Source organism: Chrysochloris asiatica, unplaced genomic scaffold (genome assembly GCF_000296735.1).
Source record: "Chrysochloris asiatica unplaced genomic scaffold, ChrAsi1.0 scaffold00013, whole genome shotgun sequence".
Taxonomy (NCBI): Eukaryota; Metazoa; Chordata; class Mammalia; order Afrosoricida; family Chrysochloridae; genus Chrysochloris; species Chrysochloris asiatica.
In genome coordinates, this window is record NW_006408531.1 from 26,968,861 (window position 1) to 26,980,884 (window position 12,024).

General features: G+C 33.4%; 1 protein-coding gene across 4 annotated transcripts in view; it reads left to right on the top strand.

The window, feature by feature from the left end:
- The window catches only part of PTPRK (protein tyrosine phosphatase, receptor type, K), a 756,434-nt gene that overhangs the window by 688,107 nt on the left and 56,303 nt on the right, over positions 1 to 12,024 (top strand). For 3 of the 4 annotated variants that reach the window (XM_006834676.1, XM_006834677.1, XM_006834675.1), the window contains exons 14-15: positions 2,078 to 2,216; positions 11,093 to 11,253. In XM_006834676.1, coding sequence (XP_006834739.1) covers positions 2,078 to 2,216; positions 11,093 to 11,253 — 300 coding nt within the window. The remainder of the gene's footprint in view (positions 1 to 2,077; positions 2,217 to 11,092; positions 11,254 to 12,024) is intronic. The other variant, XM_006834678.1, reaches the window with a different exon arrangement.

Genomic DNA, 12,024 nt, shown 5'->3' on the forward strand with positions numbered 1-12,024 from the left:
GGAACCGACTCCATGGCACATAACAACAACAACAACTTTATATTGTTATACAAAGTTAACTATGTTCTTGCTAAGATTTTTTCAAACTATGTCTTTCCTACTTATTCATCTAACATTTTTTATTGAATGATAGTGATATTAGATCTATTCTTTTTAAGATTTCTTTACTTGGAATAATAGAACGTTAGCAATATTATGTCAGCTTTGTTTTGGGGGGAACTTGCTCGTGGGAAAACTGGAAAAGATACCTCAATATCCAGAAATTTTTACCAGAACTAGGTAAATAATGAATAAATAAAAATTTAAAGCAATAAATAATATTTTAAAGAAATTATCAAATTAATTGTCCATTGGAAAAAGATGAAGTTAGATTTTGAGATTCGTTTATATGTATGTTTGGCAAACAGCTGTTGACTCCACATTGAAGACCTGTGTTACACTGTTTCCCAAATGTACTAATTAACAGAAGACTCACCTGAGTTCTTGTCACGCAGAGATTCTTAGTGGTGGAGCTGTAGATCTAGGAACACTGAAAAAATGCTGCTTTCAAAGATATAAAGTGTATTAGATTTTTCCTATGCCTTTGAGCAATTTATAATCTATCTTCCTTATCTCTCTAAACCTCATGTTGTTTTTGTATTGTTTTCTTTTTATCTGTAAAATGTAGATAATAAATATTTGGCAGTGTTGAAGGTAAATCAGGTAATAGGAAAATACCTTCAGACAGCTTCTGGAGCTTACAAATCAATTAAAATTTATCATTTTAATTGTGTGTATATTGGGGTTGAAAGTCCTGGTGTGGTGCGGTGGGTTAATGCGTCAGACTGCATAGCCGTTTGAACTGCAATGTCGACACTTTAAGCTCACCAGCTGCTCATCAGAAACCCTATACAGGGTCACTATAGGTTGGAAGCGACTCGATGACACTTAACAACAACAACATACTGGGGTTGGACTTCTAGTGTGGCACTGTAAGATCAGCACTGGGCTGTGAACCACAACGTTGGAGGTTCAAACCCACCAGCTGCTCCTCGGAAATTCTATACAGGGTCACTATGAGTTGGAACCACCTCAGTGGCACTTAACAATAACAACAGCATATTGGGGTTAGTGTGGGGAGAGAAATGGAGAGGATTCAATGAGTTTAAAAACAACAAATCTCAAAGTTATATTTCCCAAGTTTACAACCTGGATGTTATATGATAAGAGAACATGAAATATTTCTTTATGTATATATTTTGCTTTTCTTATTATTTTCTTGTTAATCCAGCTATTCATCTTGACTCTGATATATCAACCCATAAACTCATACCTGTACAAGTTAGATTAGGTATTTATTTGACTTCACTATTAGGAGTCCTGGTGTGGCTCTGTGGGCTAAAACTCTGGACCACAAGGTCTGTTTGAACCACAAGGTCAGTGGTTCAAACTCAGTAGCCGCTCCTTAGAAACCTTGTAGAGGGTCACTATGATTCAGAACTGACTCTGCTGCACTTAACAACAACTTGTGTTCAGGAGTCCTGGCATGACGCTGTAGGATAAGCAGTAGACAGCAAAGTTGTTTGAGTCTCAAGGTTGGTAGTTCAAACTCAACCAGCCATTCCTCGGAAACACTACACAGGGTTGAGTTGTGTCGGAACCAACCTGATGGCACTTAACAACAAAACTTGTGTCCTACCTAAGTGTTCTACATTCTTCCAAGCACCTTCCTTTTAGAGTGAAGGTGTTTGCTGAATGAACTGATAGAGGAATGAATCTCTAAATCTAACCCTGTCTCTTTCCAATGGACTATTTGCTTTAAAACCTTCCATTCTGACTTTTCAAGATATTTGACAGAGACAAATAGTGTATCCTTAGTTTTGATAGTTTGTTTTGGTAATTTGTTTTATGGGAGTAAGGAAGATGACAGAGGTTTGTCATGATGCTGTACTTCAGCATATTTCCGTATTTATATTTTCAGACTATTTTTATTCACATAAATAATTGCCTTTTTGTTGTAATTTTTGACTGGGAATAATTTTCCTTTTTGAGACTATTAACTGCTTTCAGTAACTTATTTATTTTTTTATTCATTTAGCAGCAGCAACAGAAGAACCAGAAGTGATTCCAGACCCAGCCAAGCAGACAGATAGAGTGGTGAAAATAGCAGGAATTAGTGCTGGGATTTTGGTGTTTATCCTCCTCCTCCTAGTTGTCGTATTAATTGTAAAAAAGAGGTAAGAGCTGACATTGTCCCGTCCTACTCACTGCAATTTATTTCAATAGTTTTAAACACCATTTTTCCTCAAGATTTTAAAGATTGGAACGAATAAAAACAATGAGTTTAAACAGTATTGCTAGCATCTGAGTCTATTTCTCATGATTGAAAAGAAAATCTTGTTGATGATTTGCAGTTTGATTTTAGATATATGTATATTTCTTTTGTCCTTAACTTTTTACTGTATGTAAGAATGTCAATTTCTCAAATGCAAACATCCTTGAGATGTTAACTATCATACTTGAAGTGTTATTTATTAAAAATGTCAACATATAAGCTTAGTAAGATAATTGGACTGAGGCCTGTGACTTCTTTTGTACTCTTATTCTGTTTTTTACTAAATCTTGGCTTCAAATAAGATACGGAAAACATAAATATTTTTAGTAAAGTTGTATGTTACATCCACTGACTAATATATTCAGCATCTAAAAATAGCCTTTTGTTTTTGATTGAACATTAATCTTTTATACTATATCAACCAACATCGCCATCTTCTGGAATTATATGAAGATGTTTAGACCTACTAAAATTTAAACTGAACACTTTTCAGAGATGAAAGTATCCTACTGCTGAATAGTATTTCAAAGCATGCAATTTTTTTTCTATAATTTGAATTTTTGCCCATTATATAACATGTAAATAATCTGTAAGATGTTGTCTTGGAAAATAGTATATAACTCTCATTCTTTTATTCATGTATTTTGGATAATTTGGAAGGATTTTTGTGTTTTGCTCTTTTAATCTGCACACACAGAGTATGTTTCTAAAACAGCTTTGTGTACAGAAACTATTGTAAATGATGAATTTTATTGATGAATACAATAATTAATACTACATTACATTAAATCATAGAGTTGTTTATTGAGATTATTATCTTAAACTCAAGAGAAAACATTAACATTATAGATAAGAATTAAAGTACAATGTTTTAACAATTCTATCAGAGTTTATTTTAATGTATTGCCTCTTTACAATGATCCCCTGGAGATATATATGTTGGAGAAGACACATCTGCATTAGAAATATTAGGTATGCATTATAGTGTTTTGTGTTAAATTAGCTACATACGCGCTTTCCCCTTAATAATGCTTTCTATTTTCGCTGTTGTCTGCCTCTGTGGTTGGAAAACACATCAGATGTGAGGCAAGAGAATTTAGTGCAGTGATACTAATTTGCCAATAAGAATCATTAAAAACATTGGCTACAACCTTTAGAGCTTATGTATCTATTTAGTTTAAATTTAGTTTTGAAGAGTTAAATAAAGAGTTTAGAGAGGTACTTAAACATTGATTCAACATTAAAAAAAATTTCCCATTTACTTCAGATTGGATGTGCAAGCATGAAAGTGGCTTTTGATTGTGTCCTCAATAAGTTAGGATTGGGTCAAATTTACTGGTTTTGTTTATTTGCTATGTATTTGAAATTTTTGGTATAGAAAGCCCTTTTTATATAGCATCTTGGTGTAGTGATATAATCACTGGGCTACTAACTGAAAAGTTGGAAGTTAAAACACAGCAGAAAGATGAGGGAGCTGCTTCCACAAGGATTTGCAGCCTTGGAAACTATGGAGAAGTTCAGACTGTTCTGTACGGTAACTGAGTAGGAATCGACTCTATAGCATAGGCTTCGTTTGTGGTTGGTTGTTGTTGTCAAGTGCTGTCAAGTTGGTTCCAACTTATAGTGACTGAGGGTTTCTGAGGAGTGGTTGGTGAGTTTGAATCACTGACCTTGCAGTTCAAACCAACTTTGAGGTCCAGTGCTTTGTTTATTTAGGTAATTCCAAAGCCAAACAAAATAGGAAATTAAAAACTCTAAAGTACAAGGTCGGCGGTTCAAACCTAGCAACTGCATCTCAGAAACTCTTTACAGTGTAGCTGAGTCAGAGCCCACTCAACCACTTCCCAACAACAAAGTACAATGCAACAGTCACCAAGCAGCATTTTTTCTTTTCTTTTTTAATCCCGGGAAGGAGCAAAATTTCTGATAGCTCTCTAAAACTGCATAATGTAACAAACTCTTATTTTTATGGTTTACATTTTAAAAGTGGTTTGTTGACTGAGCTTCTATTGAAATGGTTAATGTTTGATCCGTTTTTATAGTTGTGTTTTAATTGTCTTTAGAAGAAAATTAATGCTTTGGCTTTTGTTTCTCTTCCTTGTCAACATCGTATTGCCAGGGAAAGTTGCAACTATGTAGATAAAGTTCCATGTTTAGATATGTTGCCTTCAATACATCAAAATTACATGAACCTCTTATTTACATAAGCAATATTGCAATTATTTTTGTTCATATGTAGCATGGATCACACTTAAAGTATTTAATCACTAGAATAGGTGATACGGGTGGAGCTAGATAAGCACTAGATTACTCACCACCAGGTCAGCACTTCACTCTGTGGGAGACAGATGAGGTTTTCTGCTTCCAAAGATTTACAGCCTCAGAAACCCTATGAAGGGTCACTGTGAGTCAAAAATGACAACATATAACAGCAACAACATGTTTATTATACATACATAAAAACATAGGCATTATGTGATTGGATATTATCAAGTTAAACTAAGCAATGTTAGTGTATATTATAATTTCCTTTTTAATCTATATATCTGTAGCTAGAAGAATGAAAAAAATAAACTCTTTTAACCTCACATTTGTACTTTTATGGGAAATTGTTACATTTCTCAAATAAGATTATCATCATTAGAAATTATATACAGAAATATATTTTTGTGTTGAAAAAGGTTTTGTGTATTCCTGGTTGTTTTGAAAAGAAATTATTTGGACTTGAATGTAGTACAATTTTATAGCTAAGGCTATACATGAAGCACATTTTTAGACCGAGAAAAGGGATGTCGCATCTTTCAAAACGCAATGTCATCTATTATTTTTTTTGAATTGCTGTTTAGTTATTCAAGTGTGTGCCATTTTTCATTGGTTATGCATTGCTTTATATGCACAGCATGAACACATTAATATTTCCAGACATCAGAATCCGAAATTGTTTCAAAACAGTAAATGTGTATGATACTATGTTCACATACATCTACTGTAAGAATGTCTTTTTGTATGTATAGTGTATGGTGCATAAGTATAATCATACAGCATATGTATGTACCTGTGTGCCATTCAGATACATTGACTTGCTGATAGAAAGTTGGGTGTCATTCTGCTTCCATTATACATTAATGTAATAGATCTTTATGTTTTATATCTAAAAAATTAACCTATTTAATGTACAAGTACTATACACAGCTATTCCATCTGTCATGACATTTAGATGGTAATGGATAATATTATGCTTAACTGCATGTTGAAAATACACAAGCCATTTAATTTTTCTGTTTTTTGGCAGTAAAAAATATCAGCATGTTACTTTTTTCCCAAACTGTGTATTAAAATTTTTATTTTTCTATTGCATATCTGTCTGTTTAATTGCATGGCAAAATAAATCTAACCAATGCATGATCAAACTGAAATGCAAACCAAAGAAACATGAATTTTATTTTATTTTATTTTTAACGCACATTTTTTTCTGCTTTATTGAATGTGACAGAGTCACGCTTTTCATTCACCATTGCTTCTCTTTTTCCACTGTCTGTGATTTGCTTGCCAGGAGGAGCTACTATTCTTACTCCTACTACCTGTAAGTAGAAAATGGGTGATGTGCAATGAGACTTTACTTGTGTTAAAGATGCAGTATCCCTTTTCAAAAAACAAAAACAAAAAGGGCAACAACAATAACAGAGAATGTTTGCAGTATTGGTGGCATTAAAAATTTTTTTTCAACTCTAAAAGAGTAACTTTTATTTATTGCTTATTTTACTAATCTTTTTAAAAAGGGATATTGTATTTCTGTATGTTGAGCTGCTTTTAATTTTTATTTGTAATTTTCCATAATTAGCTTTAGTCTACAGCCAAAATCATCATTTATTTACACTTGTCAAACGGATACCTTATTCTAGTAATGTGAGAATTCACACCTCTGGTAGAGATAGTGGTTGTAACTCATTTTTATGTAACACGGTTATATTTGGCAAAATGAGTGGAGTGATGCACTCACAGAACATTCAAAATGCATTCAGGATTTAAATTAGGTCAGGTATGCATATGGTAACATCTCTCTCCACATTTCTAGGAATCCAGGATGGGTTCAACTTCAGAACATCCTTGGTCTGGTCATCAAGGCAATTAGTATGTTCTTGTAAAAACAAGTGGATTCAATCATAGTATTGTAGCAATATGCAAATGAAAATGATTTCTAGAGCAAAACAGTGGGTTGGTGTATTTCACTACACACACACATATTGGTTTCACATTTCTGCTTTTCTCTTCCCGAGGCTGTGGACTTTTACTAGATTTTGGTATGGAATGCTATTTTAGATAAGGATGAAGAGAATTGTTTACTCTACTTCTGGAGTTATTTTCAGTGTATCATCCTAGATGCCAGGGTAGTTATTCATCTAGTCCAAAGGAATGTTGACTAATACTTGATCCACCAACTTCTCAGGTTTAAGGACTGAAACTATATATGTTTAGAAAGTGTATTCCACAGTATCTGTATCACAAGATAAAGAAGCTTCATAATGAAATTTGGTAAGAATCTCAGTGATTATAACAATTATGTTAGCATTTAAAATATCATAAACATTTGGCTTCCTGAAATCTGCTAAAACAAGCAGGTGTGTACTAACAGTGCTCCTAGCTTATTGTGATGACTCATAACACCCTTGTTAAATCATATCTGATGAAGCCAAAGATAATTAAATGTACTATTTCATAGTGATGGAGCACTTTTTTCTTTATAGTCAATCCATACATCCACCTGCAGAAGTTTATGCTATTGGCTGCTTTGATAATGAAAGTCATCTGCACATCTGTCAAACTCAAGTAGTTGCAAATGAATAGCCTAACTGTCCTGCAGTGTGATTATACAGAGATAAATGGTTGTTCAGGAGTAGATAAAGCATCAGCTACACAAGAGGTCAATAAATATTTAATTCTGAGAATGCCAATAAATGTGCCATTGACCATCAATGTATATGTAGTCTTAGAATGATATTACCTTTCTAAGGACCTTTGGTATCATAGTGGTTATGAATTGGGCTACTAACCTTAAGGTCAGCACTTCGAAATTAGCCAGCCATTCCACTGGAGGAAGGTGAGGCTTTCTGCCCTCCGTAAAGATTTATAGCCTCTGAAACCCTATGCAGGGTCCCTGTAAGTTGGAACTGACTCCATGGCACACAGCCACCACCACCATCGCATTTCTGGTGGATAGATTTTGACAAAGTTGCTGGTTATGAAACTGTTGTGTAATATTTATGGCTACTGGCATTATCAGCCATAATTAGAAAAAGTATTTACAGAGGTATTCTTTGAAGGAGCCCTGGTGCAGTGCACGGGGAAAATGCACTGGACCGCAGGGTCAGTTTGAATCACAAAGCCAGTGGTTCAAATTCACTAGCCGCTCCTCGGAAACCCTTATACAGGGTCACTGTGAGTCAGAGCCGACTCATAGGCACTTAACAACACCAATTCTTTGCAAGTCTTCTAGAACATACATAATGGAGCTAATTTGAATTAGAAATTTATTGTATTTTATTTTAGAAATTTATTTTTATAAATTTAGAGCAGAACTTAAAAGTAAACCAGATATGATCTTTGTGTTAATAGTCACTGGATTGTTATAATTGTCAGTTCTTGATCAAAACACTTAACTCTAATGTTAATTTGTGTTTGTTTTGTAAAGCCTACCTCACAGGGCTGTTGTGGGGATTAAGGTATAAGAAAGGAGCTGATAATTTATGGCTGACAGATCTCAACAAAGGTTATCCTCCTTTGTAATGTGCCAACTAATAATGGTTTATGAATCTGAAAAACTAAAGTCCTTTATTGCTATGAAAAATTTTAACTGTCATGCATTTGACACATCTGTCACTGCTTATTATTACACACTGATGAAACACATATAATTTTTTTCATATTTTAAGACCGTAGTTTAAACTTGTCTTTTCTGCTTGCTGCAAACTGTTCATATTCAAATTTTCAACGTTATTTTGAGTGCATATTTTTATCCAACTCTATTTCAAAATATTTGAGGAATAAATTCATTCTTCTTGCCCAAGAAACAGAGATTGGAAGTTATTTCTAAAACTCTGATTTTGTTGTTTTAAACTTAAAAGTGGCAAATTGTTTGTATTTTGTTTACATTCTTCGCAAATTAGAACAACCAATGTTTAAGTTCTAGAGCAACTAGTTGCTTTATATTGTATTAGTTTTATTGTGGCAGTAAAAAAACCAACAAAACCAAAACATATGTTAGCAACCAGATACAGTGTAATATCTTAGGCTTTGGAACCAGATCACCCGTCAGTGTTTTTTAGATGAATAACCTTAGGCAAATGGTTTAACTCCTTTGAGCCTCAATTAACTCATTTACACAATTAAAAGTCCTTATGTCTTTTTCAGGGTATTGGTCTAAGTTACAAAATGAAATGTGCCAAGGATATAACAGGCCAATTCATCCATTCAACAAGTATCTATTGAGTTTTTGCTTTGTGCCAATTCTAAGAGCTAGTAATGTCCATAGAAACACAGTAGGACAATTGCAAGGATATGTGGTAATTGCTATTAAAAAGAGAGAATATGGTGTTATAAAAACACTTACCAGGGAAAACTATCCTGAGACAACTGTAATAGGATCAGTTAGATAGTACCTCCCTGATAAAGTTATTCTTTAAGCTAAAACAAGTATTAGAAGTAAAAGTAAGTTTTGGGGCCAAAGAACAAACATCCCATATGAAGACCTAATAGAAAGTGAAAGACTACAGGCTAAGTATGACCTGCTGATGTTTAGCTTGACCCATTCAATGTTTCAAAAAAAGAATTAGTTGAGGGGAGGAGTGAAGATCAAGGAATTTAATATACTCAGATTCATAACAGCTCAAAAATTTTTAAAAGTTAGAAGCTCAAAACTGAAACTAGTTACCAATAGTCACTTTGGCCACCAGCTGCCTCTGTGAGCAGTCCTTTAGTCCCTCACAGCACCCACCTTTCCACATGGTGTCTTGCCACGGGCAGCACCACTCACTTACATTACCTGTGTGAAACATACAAGTCCGTGTACAAAAGAGACATAATAGTGTTCTCATTGACTAGAGCAAGTATTGCTCATAAATGATGGTGGCGGTACAGTGATTGTGATGTTGTAGTGGTAGTGATGGTGGTGGTGGTAGTTCTTGTTATATGTTGTTATTGTCTTCTTTTTATTATTACTAACACTATCATTGTTATTATTTCTGTAAAACCCAAGGTCATGTGTCCCCCGAACTTTAGCGTTGACTCTTTCATTCTAGGTGTCAGGTCAGGTCTGTTGTGTTAGCGTGTTGAGTTGTTAAATGTGTAGCACTTAATATTAAGTACTGTAATTCTCAGAGCAGCTTTCAAATCATTAGATTCAATATTTTCAAAACTTTTTATTGTGAAATGAGTGAAGCTTCACAGATTAGATTTATTTTTAATGAGAAAAATTTGGACATAAACTCAATCTATTAATTGAGTCTTTTGAAAAATATTTATAGTATATTTATTCTCATATAAAGGAGCTCTAGTAACTTATGAGTCAGGTTGCTAACCTCAGCGTCAGCAGTTCAAAACTACCAGCCGTTCTGCTGGAGAAAAATGAGTCTTTATACTCCCATCAAGATTTACAGTCTCGGAAACCCTATACAGGGCCACTGAAATGCCCTATTTTATCATCTGACTAGGGAGTGGTGTTCTTAAAACAACCTAAAACAAATATTTCTAAGGTATCATAAACTGTTGTCCTAAACTTAGAAATATAATATGCTTAGTACAGGCTTTTTGAGTTCCTATATTTGTATCAAATATAAATTGCCTTGCTAATGTGATTTATTTTTTATATACCTTTAATGATTTTTTTCTCATTGCATGTTTCATGTGGAACATTCAAAAAGAACCAAAATAAATTTTATGTTCTTTCTATGGAAGATAAAGACATCAATATGGAGTAATCAAAATTCTCTCTCTATTCCTTTCCAAATCTCATGAGTAAGGCAATTCTGAGTGTATAATTTGCCATGTGGTTATAAAACACATTTTTTAGGATTTTCCCAAGACTGTAATCCATGGTGATTACATTAAAAACAAAAACAAAAACTGTAATCCATAGCACCTTTACATTAAAATTATTTTTCAAATTACTTACATATTTTATCATTTAATTCTACAAATATTCCTGTGCATTTGAATTATGTCTAGCTGTGATTGATTCTGAAACTCTTCAGATTAGTTTTTCATTAAGGTTTTAAGTATATATTACTTAGTAATAGAACACATAAAGAAATATATAACATTTGTCTATTTTGATTGGGTAATTATAGAATGCAAATAGTCATACTATTCTCAAGAGGAATTTCTTATAGTTGATCAGAAGAATTGCCTAAGAGAAAAGAAAAACAAAACTTAGCTTAAAAACTTTCAGCTACTCTACAAGGAAGTGTTTATTAATGACTTTAATAAAATATTGTTAAATTATCTGATATATTCATTTTGACAGCAGAATGAAATATGGAAAATTATAAGAGGCTTGGACTGAAAACTTGAATCTTGAAATAGACATACAACAAAGTAATTCTACCACAACCAAAACTACAACTGAATGTCAACTTTAATTAGTGAAATTATGACTACTTATTAGTGTTTCTAAAGAAAATCCTTATTAAATCTTACACATGCCTATCCTGAGCTACTTACTGCTGGCTTCAACTTACCTTTAAGCCTCACACTAAGGTTTTCATTTTGCTTTTGCCTTGACAGCAAGCTTGCTAAAAAACGCAAAGATGCTATGGGGAACACTCGGCAGGAGATGACTCACATGGTAAATGCTATGGATCGAAGTTATGCTGATCAGAGCACTCTGCATGCAGAAGATCCCCTTTCCATCACCTTCATGGACCAACACAATTTTAGTCCAAGATGTAAGTTCGGAATTAAATTTATGATAAATCATTTCTCAAGTTCACTAAGTTCACTTTGAATTTACACATTACCTTTTTAGTTCTGAGAAAGGGTATAAAAGAGAAGAAAGAAGAAGGTTGAAGCAGAGAAAAAGAGATATAGAATATTATGGGCTCTACAAGGTCTTGATTTCATTTAACTTCAGGTCACAATGATTTTATTACACCATGGGAGATATTTCAAACATCTGTCATTCACATCACATCATGCCATCCATTTAAGTTAAAATACTTACTTGCCTACATGAAATTACTTCTTATATTTCATTTATATTTTTTTCATTTGTATATTCCTTTGTATAAGATAAAGTTCTTTTTGCAGCAGGAGAAAGAATGTAATTATCTCTGGTATTTATTGGCATAAACAAAACTAGCCCACTAAAATATTCTGCTGTGGACTCCTGGAAAATGTCAATAATAAAAAGTTAGGGGGAAAATAATATGTCTTCTAAGGTATATGGTATACATTACAAAGTGTAACGGAATTGGAGGATGGGTAGGACCTGATCAACTCCATCCATCCATCCATCCATCCATCCATCCATTCACCCATCCATATTAAGAATTTCTAATAGCAGTCATTTCAGACAGGGCTTTTAAAATATTCCCAGAGAAGTTCTGCCTAATGATAAAAGATTTGAAGTTGCCCCACAATTAATACTACGGTTTCATTTTCAAAATTCCTCAGCATTTCATATTTTATTCTATAGTGCCTGTGTTTATTTTGATTAC